Source organism: Nicotiana sylvestris, chromosome 10 (assembly GCF_000393655.2).
Source record: "Nicotiana sylvestris chromosome 10, ASM39365v2, whole genome shotgun sequence".
NCBI lineage: Eukaryota > Viridiplantae > Streptophyta > Magnoliopsida > Solanales > Solanaceae > Nicotiana > Nicotiana sylvestris.
Window position 1 is genome coordinate 163,837,661 of NC_091066.1, and position 16,983 is coordinate 163,854,643.

The 16,983-nt window shown below is 38.4% G+C and overlaps 2 protein-coding genes across 2 annotated transcripts; both read left to right on the top strand.

Moving 5' to 3' along the window:
* Positions 1 to 1,717: 1,717 nt before the first annotated feature.
* Positions 1,718 to 3,103, top strand: LOC138880207 (uncharacterized). The gene is made up of 3 exons (XM_070159882.1): positions 1,718 to 2,127; positions 2,245 to 2,851; positions 2,966 to 3,103. The coding sequence occupies exons 1-3, from the start codon at positions 1,718 to 1,720 to the stop codon at positions 3,101 to 3,103; spliced, it is 1,155 nt and encodes a 384-aa protein (XP_070015983.1).
* A 1,616-nt stretch (positions 3,104 to 4,719) lies between these two features.
* LOC138880208 (secreted RxLR effector protein 161-like) lies at positions 4,720 to 5,259 on the top strand. The gene has a single exon (XM_070159883.1). It carries the CDS (start codon positions 4,720 to 4,722, stop codon positions 5,257 to 5,259), a length of 540 nt encoding a protein of 179 aa, XP_070015984.1.
* The last annotated feature ends 11,724 nt before the right edge of the window (positions 5,260 to 16,983 follow it).

Genomic DNA, 16,983 nt, shown 5'->3' on the forward strand with positions numbered 1-16,983 from the left:
TTTCTTCAATCATTAACATCTTTTCACATGATTTCAACTCAAAATCAATGATTTTCATGGGGAAAATTGACTGTTTTGGGTAGAACCTAGGTTTTTCAAAAATTAGGGATTTGGACCTCGATTTGAGGTGCGATTTCAAAACAAATAATATATTTGAGTTCGTGGGGGAATGGGTAATCGGGTTTTGGTTCGAACCTCGGGTTTTGACCATGTGGGCCCGGGGCGATTTTTGACTTTCTGGGTAAAACTTTAGAAAACTCATTTTCATGCATTAGAATTGATTCATTTAGCATTTATTGATGTAATTAAGTAACTTGTGGCTAGATACGAGCGAATTGGTGGTGGAATCAAGAGGTAAAGCGATAGTAGAGGCTTGAATTGCGTTCGTGGCATCGAGGTAAGTGTTTGGTCTAACTTTAGCTTGATGGATTAGGAGTTGTGTCCTATTTGCTATATGTTACTTGTTGAGTACGACGTATAGTCATGGTGACGAGTATCTATACGCTGGTGTCAAGCATGACCGTGGGTCTTAAATTGAAATTGTTGTGTTCTTAATAAATACTACAAATGCCTAAGTTGTTGATTCTCTGTGTTGAGCAAGGATTATGATTATTCTTGTGGAAATTAATTACAATTGAGTATCAGTGCTAGTTTAGGTAGTTAGATGTTGAACAAGTTTGGTTATAGCTGAATTTCCCTTGCTGGGACGTACTTACTTATACTGTCGATTCCCTTGCTGGGATAGTGTTGTTTTTTTATTGATCCCTTGCCGGGACTTTCATTGTGAGTGGTGTTGAACTGTATATGTGGATCGAGTTGCACACCGCAACAACATTATATTTGTATCGGGTTGTACGCCGCAACAATATTATATTTGGATCGGGTTGCACGCCGCAACAATTATATAAATGGATCAGGTTGCACGCCGCAACAGTGATAAATGATATGGACCGGGTTGCACGCGCAACAATATATAATACAAAGTGCTCATAGATTGGTGACGAGTTCCTAATTGTTTTGCTATGAATTCTAAGTTGTCCTTATGATTTTCTCTTAAATTACTTTTGGTATTGATATTTCCCCTTGCATGTACCCCCTCCCATCTTTATTTGTCTATTCCTGTTTTATTTTTCATTGCATATTATATAACTGCACAGGTTTATTTGGTAGTCTGGTCCCATCCTCATCACTACTTCGCCGGGGTTAGGCCAGACACTTACCAACACATAGGGTCAGTTGTGCTGATACTACACTCTGCACTATATGCAGATTCCGAAGCGGCAGCTTTTGGACCGTAGCATTGGGTGGCTGCCTTCAGTCCAGTTAGAGATCCCGAGGTAGCCCTGCAGGCGTCCGCAGGCCCGACATTCTCTTCTATCTTTATATGTATTCTATTTTCATTTACTTCAGAGACAAATTGTACTTTCTTTCCAGACACTTGTATGTCGTACTTGTAGTTGGTCCGTGATATTGTGACACCGGATTTCGGGTAGAGATGTATGTTGGTATTGCCGTACTGGTTTTGGCTAGTTATTAGATTAAGTCTTCCGCATATATTCATTTATCGTTAATATTTCATAGTTAACTTAAATTGTTAAAAAGTTTAAATAAAAGAGTTAGTTATTCTATATTACGCGGCTTGCCTAGCTTTCACAAGTAGGCGCCATCACGACTCTCGACGGCGGGAAATCCGGATCGTGATAACCAAGCTGTTCTAATGGTGACTGCCAATGCCTCAACGAGCCTAACAACACTGACAACATTGGCACCGATGGAGAAACCCGAAAAATTTTCAGGGATTGATTTCAAGTGCTGGCAGCAAAAGATATTCTTCTACTTGACTACTCTAAGCCTCCAGAAGTTCGCCAAGGAAGATGTTCCTATGCTGTCCGATGAAACTCCAGAAACTGAACGCTTTCTCGTGATTGAGGCGTGGAAGCATTCAGATTTTTTGTGCAAGAATTATATTCTAAGCGGGCTGGAGGATGCTTTGTATAACGTCTACAGTGGCATAGAAACGTCAAAAGAACTATGGACTGCGCTTAAAAAGAAATACAAAACCGAAGATGCCGGGTTGAAGAAGTTCGTTGCTGCAAAGTTTTTGGACTACAAAATGGTAGATAGCAAGTTTGTTATTACCCAAGTCCAGGAATTGCAAGTGATTATTCACGATCTCCTTGCTGAAGGTATAAATCAAACTAATATTGATGTTGAAAGTAGTTATCTTAGTATTTTTACTAACAGAAATTTCATTGAAGGTCTTATCATCAATGAAGCATTCGAAGTAACAACGATGATTGAGAAGTTGCCTCCTTTGTGGAAGGACTTCAAAAACTACTTGAAACACAAACGCAAGAAGATGTCCCTTGAAGATCTCATTATTCGGTTAAGAATCGAAGAGGACAACAAAGCTGATGAAAAGAGAGGCCGTGGAAATTCAACAATAATGGAAGCAAATATTATTGAAGAGAACAAAAAGAGGAAGAAGGCTTCTGGACCGAAATACAACCCAAGTAAGAAGCGGTTCAGTGAAAATTGCTACAATTGTGGAAAAGTAAGACACAAATCTACGGAGTGTCGTGCTCCGAAGAAAGATAAGAAGAAGGGTCAAGCAAACATGGTTGAAAAGCATGATGATGTTGATGACTTGTGGGCCATGCTTTCCGAGTGCAACTTGGTGGGCAATCCTAAAGAGTGGTGGATTAATTCTGGAGCCACTCGTCATGTTTGTGCTGTTAGAGAAAGTTTTGCTACTTATGCTCATGTTGGACTCGATGAGACTATTTCTATGGGAAATGCTGCAAAGGCCAAGATTGAAGGATGTGGGAAAATATTTCTCAAAATGACTTCCGTCAAAGTGGTGACTTTGAACAACGTCCTTCATGTTCCCGAGATTAGAAAGAATTTAGTCTCTACTGGACTTCTTGTTAAGAATGGTTTTAAATGTCTATTTGTATCTGATAAGGTTGTAATAAGTAAGAACGAGATGTTTGTAGGAAAATGTTATCTCACCGAGGGCCTTTTCAAGTTGAATGTAATGGTTGTTAAAAATAATAATAAAAATTCAGATTCGTCTTACTTACTTGAGTCAAATGAATTATGACATATACGTTTGGGTCATGTCAATTATAAAACCTTGTGGAAAAATGATTAATTTGGAAGTATTGCCTAAGTTTGAATATGACAAATCAAAATGTCAAGTATGTGTGGAATCCTTATAAGTCAGTTGAAAGGAACTCAAATTCGTTAGACTTAATTCACGCAGATATATGTGACATGAAGTCAATACCATCTCGCAGTGGAAAGAAGTATTTCATAACTTATATTAACGATAATACTCGATATTGCTATGTTTACTTACTTAATAGTAAATATGAAGCAATAGACGCATTCAAACAATACAAAAATGAAGTTGAAACACAACTTAACAAGAAAATCAAAATGAAAAAAAGTGATAGGGGTGGTGAATATGAATCTCCTTTTGAACAAATATGTTTAGAATATGGAATTATTCATCAAACAACGGCCCCTTACACGCCTCAATCCAATGGGATTGCAGAAAGAAAGAATTGTCCATTAAAGGAGATGATGAATGCATTATTGATAAGTTCTGGTTTGCCACAGAACTTGTGGGGGGAAGCCGTTCTTACGGCTAGCCGAATACTAAATCGAGTACCCCACAGCAAAACACAATCCATTCCATATGAAAAATGGAAAGGAAGGAAGCCCAACTTGAATTATTTTAAAGTATGGGGATGTTTGGAAAAATTACAAGTTCCTAAACCCAAAAGGATAAAAATAGGACCGAAAACCGTTGATTGTGTTTTCATAGGATATGCGACTAATAGTAAAGCATATCGATTTCTGGTTCATAAATTAGAAAATCCTGACATTCATAATAATACGGTTATAGAATCAGATAATGTTGAGTTCTTTGAAAATATATATCCGTATAAAAAGGAATGTGAGTCGATTGGTGAAGGATCTAAATGACCTCGGGAAGAAACAAAAGAAAGTACACTTAACCAGGAGGATCCAAGACGTAGTAAACGTTAAAGACCGTCTACTTCATTTGGACCAGATTTTGTGATTTTCTTATTGGAAAATGAGCTTCAAACATTTAAAGAAGCTATGTCATCTTTGGAATTATTGTTTTGAAAAGAGGCAGTCAATAGTGAAATAGAATCCATACTGAACAACCATACATGAGAATTGGTTGATCTTCCTCCTGAAAATAAACCGTTGGGTTTTAAATGGATCTTTAAGAGGAAAATGAAAGATGATGGGACTATTGACAAATTTAAGGCAAGACTTGTGGTCAAAGGGTATAGACAACGAGAAGGTCTTGACTATTTCGATACATACTCTCCAGTTACAAGAATTACATCCATACGAACATTAGTAGCGTTAGTTGCAGTTTATGGTCATGAAATTCATCAAATGGATGTTAAGACAGCCTTCTTAAATGGAGAGTTAGAGGAAGAAATTTACCTGGAACAACCTGAAGGGTTTGTGTTTTCAGGTAAAGAAAAGAAGGTATGTAGACTTGTTAAGTACCTTTACGGACTAAAACAAGCACCCAAACAATGGCATGCCAAATTTGACCAAACAATGTTGTCAAATGGTTTTAAAATAAATGAATATGATAAATGTGAGTACATTAAAAATATTCCAAATCACATAGTCATTGTTTGCTTATATGTGGATGATATGCTGATAATGAGTATTGACATTGCCAACATAAATGCGACTAAACGCATGCTAACTTGCAAGTTTGATATGAAAGACTTGGGGGTTGCTGATTTAATTCTAGGAATTAAGATCCATAAGACTCCACAATGTCTAGCATTGTCACAATCTCATTATATTAAGTTAGTACTTGAAAAGTTCAAGCACTTAGGGTTTAAATTTGCAAAGACTCCAATTGATGTGAATCTTGCATTGGCAAAGAACAAAGGCCAAAGCATATCACAATTGGATTATGCTCGTGTGTTGGGATGCTTAATGTACATCATGAATTGTACACGACCAGATATAGATTATGCTATAAGTAAATTGAGTAGATACACGAGTAATCCAGGTCAATCTCATTGGATGGCAATGAAACGAGTTTTGGGATATTTAGAACATACCCAGGGCTTTGTTTTACACTACAGTAAATATCTTGCAGTGATTGAGGGATACTGTGATGCAAATTGGATCACCAGTTCAACTGATTCTACGTCCACAAGTGGATATGTATTCACTATTGGTGGGTGAGCGGTATCTTAGAAGTCATTCAAACAAACATGTATTGCCCGCTCTACAATGAAGGCTGAATTCATAGCCTTAGATAAAGCCGGTGAAGAAGCTGAATGTTTTTGGAATTTCTTGGAAGATATTCCATTTTGGCCCAAACCATTGGCACCAATATGCATACATTGCGATAGTTAAGCGGCAATTGGAAAGGCTGAGAGCGTTATGTATAATGGTAAATCTCGTCATATATGACGAAGACATAAAACCATTAGACAATTACTCTCTAGAGGAATTATCACGATTGATTATGTAAAGTCAAGTGATAATGTGTCGGATCCACTTGTGAGCACGTGATTTTTGCCTTACGAAAAACTACTCCAAAATAAATCAAAAATACAATAAATTTCTTTTACTGTGTAATTTTTGAATTTGCGTAGTGTTAAATACTTGTGTTATGTCCGTAAGTGTTTACATTGTCATAATAAAGTGAAAAAATAAAATAAAATACATGTTGCATGCATATAGGATTTAATTATGCATTTAAAAGATAATTTAAATAAAATCACAAAAATATGCGATAGTTCTATTTTAAATATTTCACTGTGTGATTGATGTTTTGTCTATGTGTTAAATAATTGTTATAGAGTAATTAATATATTTTTGTGAAGTTAAAATTGTTTTATAATTAAAATTGGAAATTTAAATTAGAAAAATGAAATAGTTGAAAAAGGAATAAAAATCGGACCTGGATTTAAATCCAGGCCCAAGCCAAATTACCCCCTTTAGCCCAATCCAGGCAGCCCAAGTCCGGTTCAGTCCAAAGCCAAGACCAAACGACGACGTTTGGCCACATTTATCAAGGACCATTGGATCAAATCCAACCAACGGACGCGATTTCATCACCTTTACCCGTAACCCGTAACCCGATCCAGTGACCCGACTCAGTCCGACCCCAACGTTAAACCAAACGACGTCGTTTGGATTAGTGGATTGATCCTGGCCCTTCATCTTAATTGATCAGACGGATAGCATCAATCCACCCCACCCCTATATAAGTCCCAAGCCCTACCCCGACCCCTAACTGAACACCCCCCTCCTCTCACTGTTCATCATCTTCCTCAGACCCTCCCACCTAACCCTAGCCGCCCTAAGACCCCAAAGCCTGAAACCCGGCGGCATCAACGCCGCCGGTCACCAAAATAACACCCTAAGACCCCCTGAACATCCTCTACACGAATATGACCTTAGTTTCCTTCGAATCAGGCCCCAACCCTTCGAATCTTAAATCGAAGGTTGGCCTGAAAACCTGATCTTCTCCGATGGCTTCCAAAATAACACCACAACTTCCCCTAGATACCCTCATCATGGATCTGTTAGTTGCATGGTTCGAATCATACTGGAACTACTCGAATCTTCATTTGAAGATTCGAGTACAACCTGACCTTATCCCAACCTACTTCAAACCCACACCAGTTACCCCCTGACCTCCCTCGTGCCTAGAACATGTTTGGTTTCCCTCGAATCTAACCAGAAATGAGTAAGTCCCAAATCGAACTTTCAAGAACCCTAAAATACCAAACTTTTGGATTCTGTCCAGATTGAATAAAGATGTTTAATCGACCTTAGTCGAAGTATTTTCAGTGGAAAATACCTCGACTAAGGTCTGTTTGATTTCAAACAAAGTCCAAATCCAAGTCGAGTTGAGTTCATTTGAATTTAAAGGTTCAGAGGTAATTTCTGTTTCTTATGAGCATTCTATGAGTATTCTATTTTGTTTTCATTAGTCTGTTTAATTTTTCATATTTTTTTTAGTCAATTCTGTTATACTGTCTCATACTCGTCTATTGGATCAGAATCATACTATTGTTTCTGTTGTTTACGAATGGTCATAATATGTGTAATCGACTCGATTAAGTTCGTCGATTAGTTGTTTTGTAAATTCTTATTACCATTAATGCTATTTGTAATACCCTGTTTATCCGTTTGGAATTGTTTATTGTCATTGAACTCAGTCAATTAGTTCTTCCCAATTAATTGATTCTCTTTTAATAATTCAGAAAGTTTGTCAATGGTATGTATATATTGTTTTCTGAACAGGGCATTGTCAGTATATTGACAATGCTCCTGTATTTGTTTGCTTTTAGTTCAGTTTTGAATTTCAGTTGAAATAATCCTGCATGTTCTGTGTAATGTTAAGGGTGTTTTATTCAGTGTTCAGTTGAGAATCCCCTGTTTAAATTCAGTTCTTGTCAATCAGTTATTAGAAATGTGATATACTGTCTCAAAATCATAGGATTGGTTATAGCTGTAAATCAGAAGGATAATTAAGTTTATACAGATTATAGAATCTGTTTTACAGTGGGTTCTGATTTTTCAGTAATAACAGTAGGTTTTCAGGGGTACTACTGGTAATGAAACAGTGAGGTAATATGATATAATAGAGGGCTGAAAGTGGTATGTTAATGGCTATTAGTTAATGATACTAATGGGGAACAAGGGATAATGGGCTGCTAGAAATCAGGAAAAAGTTAACTTGATGGGATTTAAAGTAGTAAAGGCAGATTTTAATGGAATTTTTTCTGTTTTTAAAAGATAAAAGGGGGTCCGGGCAGCACTTAAAAAGGGGGGGACAGACCTGTATAAGATAGAGGGGAATGAGGACTGATTTGGGGAGGAGTTTTTGAGAAAACTTGAAGAGAGTTTAAGAGTTTTTTGGAGAGATTTCAGAACAGAATTTAGACAGATTTTAAGAGTTTTCAGAGAGAGAGAAATCAGTTTTCAGACAGAAATTTTAAAGTTCAGTTTTCAGAGAGATTAGAACAAAGAAAACTGAGATTTTGGGTAGATTTTAAGAGGAGGAACAATCTGATTTAGAAAGGCAGTTTTGTTTTTCTTCAGGTTATCTGTTTAAGAGAGGCTGATTTTCAAAACATTAGGAAATATACACAGAAATACATACACATTTGTGATAAACAGAAAAAAAGAAATGTGGAATAGGAATCTGAAACAGGAAGAGGAAAGAAACTGAAATCTGAAATGTTATCTTTCTAGAATCTGTCCGTTGTTTGCTTGTGAATATTGTTCAGTCCAAATCTGAAATTTTTCTCAAGTCTCTGTCACTGTTCATCTGGGTTAACGGGTCTTGTTCAGACTTGCTGTGTTATTGGTATATTCTGCTAATTTTGTTACTGCTGCAACTGCTGAAATTTACTCCTTCTACCTTCATTTTCAGGTACATGTCTTTTAAATTTTAAGTTGGAAAGAGATTCAACATGACTCATCAATGAAGCTTGAATTGAAATTCTATTTTCCATTTGTCCAAGTTCATCAGTTTAAATTTCATTTTTTGTTTCATGTTAGTTAATTAGTAGTGAATTCAATTTGATAGCTATGAGCTAATTGTCTTACTTTGAAAGTTCGTATAAAGCTTTGTAATAATGTTAGCCCTTCATCTCATTAGTTTAATCATATTTGAACTGTCAAGGTAAGAAACATGACATAAAGATTGGCCATTTACTAGGCCTTGTGGCGTTGTTAGAATAGAGTGAAAATATTAAAACCATATTGCTAGTTTATTCTTATACTTGATTTAGTTATGGATGGAATGATATAAGTTGTACGTTCTTATGTGGTATGATAACAGGTATTTATAGAACCATTAGTGGATGAGTTGAGTTGTTATGGCTCATTATGATGTTAAAGTGCTACGAATGTTTCAAGACATACAAATAGGCGGCTTGTAAGGCAATGTTGTTAATTAATTTGTACAATAATTCCCTTTATTATCAATTTGATGCCTATTTACCATCCTAAATAAATAATTAGGCCTATTAGATTAAAAGCAAGTATATGAGAATAAGATGAGATATACAAATTGCAACACTTTTATCAACAACAATTAGAAATAGGACTTGCACTAAATAGAAATAATAAAAGTTTCTTGAAAAAAAATATATATTCTTCCCTTTATAAATCATTTTTAGTTTCATATACAATTCATTATTGGGCATGTAGATATATATGTTGTATTTGTGAAGAATAGTATTAATCATGTTCTTATTCTTTATTTTGAATTTGAATAGTCTTGGATGAACATGTTATATGCGGAAATTATAATCAACGGGCAACATTCAATAAATTGTGAATTCTTTTTCAAGAATTAAAGGGTATCTTAAATGAAGATTTCTCATAATATAATAAACAATTTGTGGAAAAATCCCTAATATCATTACAAATATTTTGCGCAATTAGGGATACGTTCGCGTACCCTGATTATATTTTTAAAAGAAAAAAATTCGGATTATGCGTACGCGCAATTTCGAGCGAATATTTAATAAAAGGATTTTTCCAAAGGCGTTAAATCAATTTCATAAAAACCCGAGATGTACGGTTCACTATTTAAGAAAAAACAAATATTCTTGATTCGACACAATTTCGAAAAATGATTGTTTAATAAATATCTTACCAAAAGTTATCGTGTACACGTACGCGTGACACAATTCCGCATTTTTAAATTTATAACACGAATATACGTACGCGTAATTCGATTCAAAGAAGGGTCTTCAATCACAATAAGTATAAGCGGTAGTAAAATCATGTAACATCAATATATTTAATAAAATCAAGATAATTAAGCCAATAATAAAAACAGTTAAGCGACCGTGCTAGAACCACGGAATTCGGAAATGCCTAACACCTTCTTCCGGATTAACAGAATTCCTTACTCAGGATTTCTGGTTCGCAGAATAATAAACAGAGTCATATTCTCCTCGATTCAGGGATTGAAATTGGTGACTTGGGACGCCTTAAAATTCCCAGGTGGCGACTCTTAAATAATTAAATAAATCCCGTTTCGACTGTCCTTTAATTGGAGAAAACTCCCCACGCGCCCCGCGGGCGCGGTAAAAAGGAGGTGCGACAGCTCTGGCGACTCTGCTGGGGATCAAAACAGAAAAAACAGTGTTATTGTAACCCAGAACCATTGGTTCAGGGTTTAAAGAATTCGAGCTTAAAATAGTTGTGTTAATTGGCTTTATTTACTATATGATTTTCAACTGTTTATATGCTAATATGCTAAATGTTTTTTTTTACCGCTTTAATATTATTTGAATTATGAATATATACAACTGCTACGAAACCCCCTTCTTTCTGAGTCTTCTGAATTTATGGTGTACACGTGCGCGTGACCCACCTTTCTGTTAAAGTCATACCAAATAAGACGGAGTTGGGACAAGTAACTAGGCCGGGCAGACTTTCGTGCTCCCGGTACGTTGCCCCCGCTTCGGCTCAAACTGTCCGTTTGGGTAAGCCAGGTTTAGAACAATCAACCTAAGGTTTTACACTTAGAATAACTCAGCCATGTACCGGATCCCTAGTAGGAACGAATATTTGCATCATATGCATTTGGCCTTGGAGACTCAACACAGGGGTTGGGTCTGTCTAGGACAGGTGAACCCAAAATAAAAAGACCATCATGATGCATCCTACTTGTTACTTGTGCATTCATTTGCCTCGAACATGCTTGTTGACCAGCTTAAATAAAATCATGGTAAGAAGAAAGGAATAAAATGGGTTGTTTTTAAAAAAAAAATCGAAAAAATATAGTTTTAAATTTTGAAATAAAGGTATTTAATAAAAAAAAATTTCGAGAATGATTTTTTTTTAGCGTAATTTTTCAAAATAAATTTTGACTTTATCAAAATTAAAATTTCAGAAACAAAATGAGCACTACACAAAGCCCCTCATCCACAAGTACGGAAGAATTTCTATGTCAGCTTCAAATGTGGTGGTATGATTTAGGCGAAGACGGTCAAAAATGGGTCGTCAAGCATTTGGGAAATCTCACGGACATTATGAAAGTTGAACCTCGTGATGATCTGATTACGGCGTTAGTAACTTTCTGGGATCCTGTTCACAATGTTTTTCGTTTCTCTGACTTCGAGCTTACTCCTACATTAGAGGAGATAGCTGGCTATGTTGGTTTTGACGGAAGTTTAAGAAATCAAAGCTTGATATTCACAAAGGCTCCTTCAGTACATCGATTCTTCGGTCTTCTGAACATCAGCAGTCAAATCAGGAAAAGCAATGTCATCAATGGATGTTGTTCCTTCAACTTTTTGTATTCCAGGTTTGGAAAGTCAGATGGGTTCGAAATTCATGAGAAAGGCCTTACTAATAAGCAAAACAAAGACACTTGGCAGATGCACCGTCGATTTGCTTTCATGGTGGCTTTTCTAGGAGTCATGGTCTTCCCAAATAAAGAGCGAACAATTGATATTCGCACCGCAAAAGTTGTGCAAATCCTTCACCACTAAAGAAAATCACACCCTTGTCCCCATCATTCTATCAGATATTTATCGGGCTTTGACTTTATGCAAATCAGGAGCAAAAGTCTTCGAAGGATGCAAAATTTTGTTGCAAATGTGGGTGATTGAACATCTCCAACAACAGCCCAAGATCATACAGTATGGGTCAAACAAAGCTAATTGCATCGAGAGCTATGAGGAAAGAACAAAAAATTATCAAGCTCCAGAAGGGATAGAAGCATGGGTATCTCATCTAAAGGCTTTAACGGCAAATCAAATTGAATGGACTCTGGGATGGCTCCCGATGAGGGAAGCAATACATATGTCAACCTCAAATAGTTATCTACTACTATTGGGATTGAGAAGCATTCAGCCGTATGCACCACTAAGAGTCCTAAGGCAACTAGGGAGATATCAAATAGTTCCTGATGATGAAGATTTGAGTATGCAAGTAATCGAATTACACCCAGAAGCCACTATTCCCGAAGCTCTACTTCAGCAGATGTGGAATGGGTGCCGATACTTGAAAAGTGATACTCAAGTCCTAGACGCTACAAAGGGTGAGATAAATCCTGGATATGCAAGGTGGTTCGAAAAACGGTCTCGCGTGGATGATGTACCAGAACCTGAGCTAAAAAGGCCAACAAAAAGACCCCATGTTCAAAACTTCAATGATAAAATCCAAGAGCGGTTGATCTGGGGAGAAAAAGAAAAAGGGTACAAAGCAACTATCCATGCCCTAAAAGAAAATCTAAGAAGCCTCAGTTTGGAGAAAGATTTGCAAGAACAAGAAGCCAAAGGCGAGAAAAAGAGTCTAGCTTGTGAGAATGAAAATCTTCATGCTCGATTCCAAAAAATGAAAAGAGTCTCTGAAACGCCAAAGAGGAGCTGGAAGGATCAAAAAACCATCGCCAATCTCTTTGAAAAAATGCAAGATTATGATTCCATTCTTGCGGAAAACGAAAGGGCATTGAGCAAAGCAAAAGAAAGGATCCAACAATTAAACGAAGAAGCCAGATCTAACAAAGAACGCCAAGATAGGCAATCCGAAAAAGACAAGGCCCAATTCAAGAAGGAAAAAGAATATTGGATGCGATCAGAAGACCAGCTTCGTGCACAACTAGAAGAGGCAAGAAGATGCAACAGAGAATATCAACAAGCATACCTCGACAAGGAAAGATCGCAAGCAAGATTAGAGCAGGCCAGACTCCGAGCTCTATTAGAATCAGCTCTAGATCGTGAAAACCGTGTCAGAGATATAGCCACCACTCGTCAGCAGCAATTGCAAGACCAAGACCAACGTCTCCAAGGTTTCAGGGCACAAATCCACGACTTGGCAGTCTTCACATCTCAAAGTTATGTAAACTGCCAAGGAATGGATTATGAAAGGTTTACAGAGCATGCGCCCACTTTTGCTCGTCATCTAGCAATGGAGTTGGAAAGGATGTATCGTACGCTGGGAGGCCATCCAGGTCAAGCCCCACATTGAGCAGATAATCCAATATTTGACAACAAAAGTGGAAAGTGGGGCACGTTGTGAGATGTTAAGAATTGTATCTTTTATTTTGATTTAAGTGTGTGTTTTCAAGCCATTTTCTTAAAGTTTTCAAATGTAATTCCATCTTTGTGTAATAAATAAAAGTGATTGCCTTTGGTCCGAACTACGCAAGGTCTGATTCATGTAAGGCATGATACGTAGGCAATCTCTAAGATTCGACCACCACGATAAAAGATATATATAGTAAATAAAAGTGAATGACAATTTTCAATTTCAAGAAAGCTGGGACGACACAAGCAGCCGAGCAAATGCATAATAGAAAGGGATTATTTGTCTAGGAGCATTGCATCTCAACGTGTGATTATATATGTGTTAAACTCTCAAAACTAACAAGTTTGTTCATTTTCAGAATTCAAGCAGTTAGTTTCTCTAAAGAGTATACTGGCATATTATCACTATCACACAAGATCAAAAGGACCAATACCCGAAAGTATGTCTATCCCAGATGTTGACACAGGTATGGAGATAGAAGAGATGGATGTCGGGAAAATGAAAGAAGAGATGTTTAAGCTCAAGCAGCAAATGGCTGAGATGTACCAAGCTTGGTCTACAGGACAGTTACCCCCATCTTACCCAAATAACCCTGCTCCATCAATGACCCAAACTCAGGATAATATCACCACTGAATTATCCCCAAGTTTCCCCATTTATCAGCACTACCGAGGCACCACCTCTCAGACACCACAGTCTCCACCTCCAAAACCAGTTCCGTACCTTCCTCCACCTATGACTCCTGTTTTCGTAGCACCTCCCCCTGCTACATTTCACAAATCTCCTAGTGAGCCTACATTTCAGGCCCAAGACAACCAATATTACCCCCCGGAGCCCACCTTCAAAGCCTCCGAAATCAATTCAACTGCTCCTCGGTTTGATCTCCCAACCGAAATTGACAAGCCAGCCAAAAATGTTGAACAAGAAGAGATGTTCAGGAAGGTCAAAAGTCTAGAACAATCGTTCCGAGACATGCGGGGATTAGGTGGGCAAGTCAGTGTAGCATACAAAGATTTATGCTTATTCCCTAATGTACAATTGCCAGTTGGCTTCAAGATGCCCAAATTTGACCTATACAGCGGGCACGGCGACCCAGTAGCCCACTTAAGGGGTTTCTGTAGCAAGATGCGAGGAGCTGGGGGAAAGGATGAATTATTGATGGCTTACTTCAGTCAAAGTCTAAGCGGATCAGCTTTGGAGTGGTATACACGCCAGGACCATGGAAGATGGTACACCTGGGATGACCTGGCACAGGCATTCGCATACCATTTCCAATACAACCTGGAAATCATCCCAGATCGATTATCTTTGACCAAATTTGAGAAGAAACACAATGAAAGTTTCAGAGAGTATGGTTTTCGGTGGAGAGAACAGACAGCAAGAGTGGATCCTCCTATGAAGGAGAGCGAAATGGTAGACTACTTCCTCCAAGCCTTGGAACCAACTTACTATGCCCACTTGGTTTCAGCGGTTGGGAAATCATTCAACGAAGTAGTGAAGATGGGAGGTATGGTGGAAGAAGGCCTCAAGACAAATAAAATCATGAGCTATTCAGCAATTAAGGCAACTACTCAAGCTATTCAAGGCGGGGTAGGAGGAATCGGAAGAAAGAAGAGGGAGGAAGCAGCAGTAGTTGATTCAGGAATTTGGCCGGGACCCAGAGGTTCACCGCTTTACTATAATCAACAACGACCTCGCCAATCAGCTTACCACCATGATTCATCCCAACACTACTATCACCCTTCAGAGCCTCATTTTTCCATTAACCATGCTCAAGCATACAATCAGCCACCTGTTCACACCAATTGGCGTGCTCCTGTCACACCAAATACTTACCCACGAGCCTATCCCGGACCAGGTTTCAGGCCTAGGCCAGCATTCAGGGGAGAAAGGGAACAGAAAAAGAAAACTTACACTCCATTGGGAGAGTCTTACACTAGTCTGTTCCACAGGCTGAGACAGCTAGACATGCTGAGACCAATACAATCCAAACTACCCAATCCTCCTCCAAAGAATCTGGATTACACCATTAGCTGTGAATATTGCTCCGGTGCACCAGGCCATGATACGGAGAAATGTTGGCATTTGAAAAATGCAATACAAGAGCTGATTGATACTAATAAAATCGAGGTTCAAACCCCCGAAGCCCCAAATATCAATAGAAATCCAATGCCAGCCCATCAAGAGGCTAATATGATAGAAATCATACAAGCTGATGGGGAGACAAAGAAGCCGTCACAAACTGTCATGATGATCAAGACTCATGAAACCAAGCCAGATAAGCAGTTAATGGAGGAGAAGCCGGTGTCTAAGCAGAACAAAAATGGTGATGAACCGTCTATGATAGTCGATGAGGGATCATCGAGCAAAGTTGCCGCAAAACAAGAAAGGCCGAAAGTGATAGTACCAGGGGTTGCTAACAAACCCATTGTATTCGTGGAAGGAGCCCGTACAGATCGGGTTATTATTGCACCTGTAATCCAGCTGCCGGTCATCAACAACAAAGCCATCCCATGGAACTACGAATGAGTGACTGTGATGTACAAGGGCAAAGAAATCAAGGAAGAAGTGTGTGAGGTGCAAGGCTTGACTCGTTCGGGAAGATGTTTTACTCCCGAAGAGCTGAGAAAAACTAAAAACAATCCAATGCCAACAAAGAGAGCTGTGACGGAAGAAGAGGCGGAGGAGTTTTTAAGAAAAATGAAACTCCATGATTATTCTGTTGTGGATCAATTAAAGAAGACCCCCGCTCAAATTTCATTGTTGTCATTACTGATCCATTCAGAGGAGCACCGTCTGGCGTTGATGAAAATCCTGAATGAAGCTCATGTTCCTGAAAAGATCTCTGTAAATCATTTGGGAAAAATAGCCAATAGAATCTTTGAGACAAACAGAATTACATTTGCTGATGATGAATTACCTGTGGAAGGTACGAGCACAACAGAGCTCTTTACCTTACCGTGAAATGTGAAAACTCCATAGTAACCCGGGTATTGGTTGACAATGGGTCAAGTGCAAACATATGCCCTCTCTCCACTTTAAACAAATTAAAAATTAAAGAGGAGAGGATCCAGAAGAATAGTATCTGCGTACGGGGGTTTGACGGTGGAAGCAGAGATTCATTTGGCGACATAGTATTGGAACTAACAATAGGGCCAGTTGAATTCACAATGGAATTCCAAGTGTTGGACATAACTGTTTCTTACAACTTGTTGTTGGGTCGACAATGGATCCACGCTGCTAAAGCAGTCCCGTCAACACTACATCAGGCTGTCAAGTTTGAATGGGATCATCAAGAAGTAGTCGTGTATGGAGAAGAAAGTTTAAATGCTCACAGCAGTACCATTGTACCGGTCGAGGGAACAAGAAAATGACCAGGGACCATGGGTATACCAAGTGACCGACACAGTGTCGATAGAGAAAATTCCAGAGGGGAAATATCTTCCAAATCCAAAGATATCCTCTGCATCAGTCATGGTAGCTTATGAAATGTTACAAAATGGCTTTATACCCGGCAAAGGTCTGGGTTTATCTTTGCAAGGAATTATACAACCAGTATCTCTCCCCGAGAACTGGGGAACATTCGGTTTAGGGTTCATACCTACCGCCAATGACGTGATAAGGGCCATGAAGTTGAAACACCAAGCATGGGTTCTTCCAAAACCAGTACCACATCTGTTAAAGTCTTTTGTCAAGACCGGTGCTAAAAATTGCCCGATAACAACAATTCCTAAATCCCGGGTCAATCCTGAGGAGGAATTAATTGAAAGGTTCGAGAAATTGTTTAGTGATGTGAATATGTTGGAAGGCGGAGAAGGGTGTAGCAACGCAGAAGTTCAATTCGTTGGGCCAGAAGCAAAGCTCAATAATTGGAAAACCACTCCTCTCCCA

Coding starts and splice junctions, on each gene's coding strand:
- LOC138880207 (XM_070159882.1), top strand. CDS start 1,718: ATGGTGACTGCCAATGCCTCAACGAGCCTAACAACACTGACAACATTG. Junction 2,128..2,244: donor TACAAAATGGTAGATAGCAA/GTTTGTTATTAC, acceptor TTTTACTAACAG/AAATTTCATTGAAGGTCTTA. Junction 2,852..2,965: donor TATTTCTCAAAATGACTTCC/GTCAAAGTGGTG, acceptor GTATCTGATAAG/GTTGTAATAAGTAAGAACGA.
- LOC138880208 (XM_070159883.1), top strand. CDS start 4,720: ATGAGTATTGACATTGCCAACATAAATGCGACTAAACGCATGCTAACT.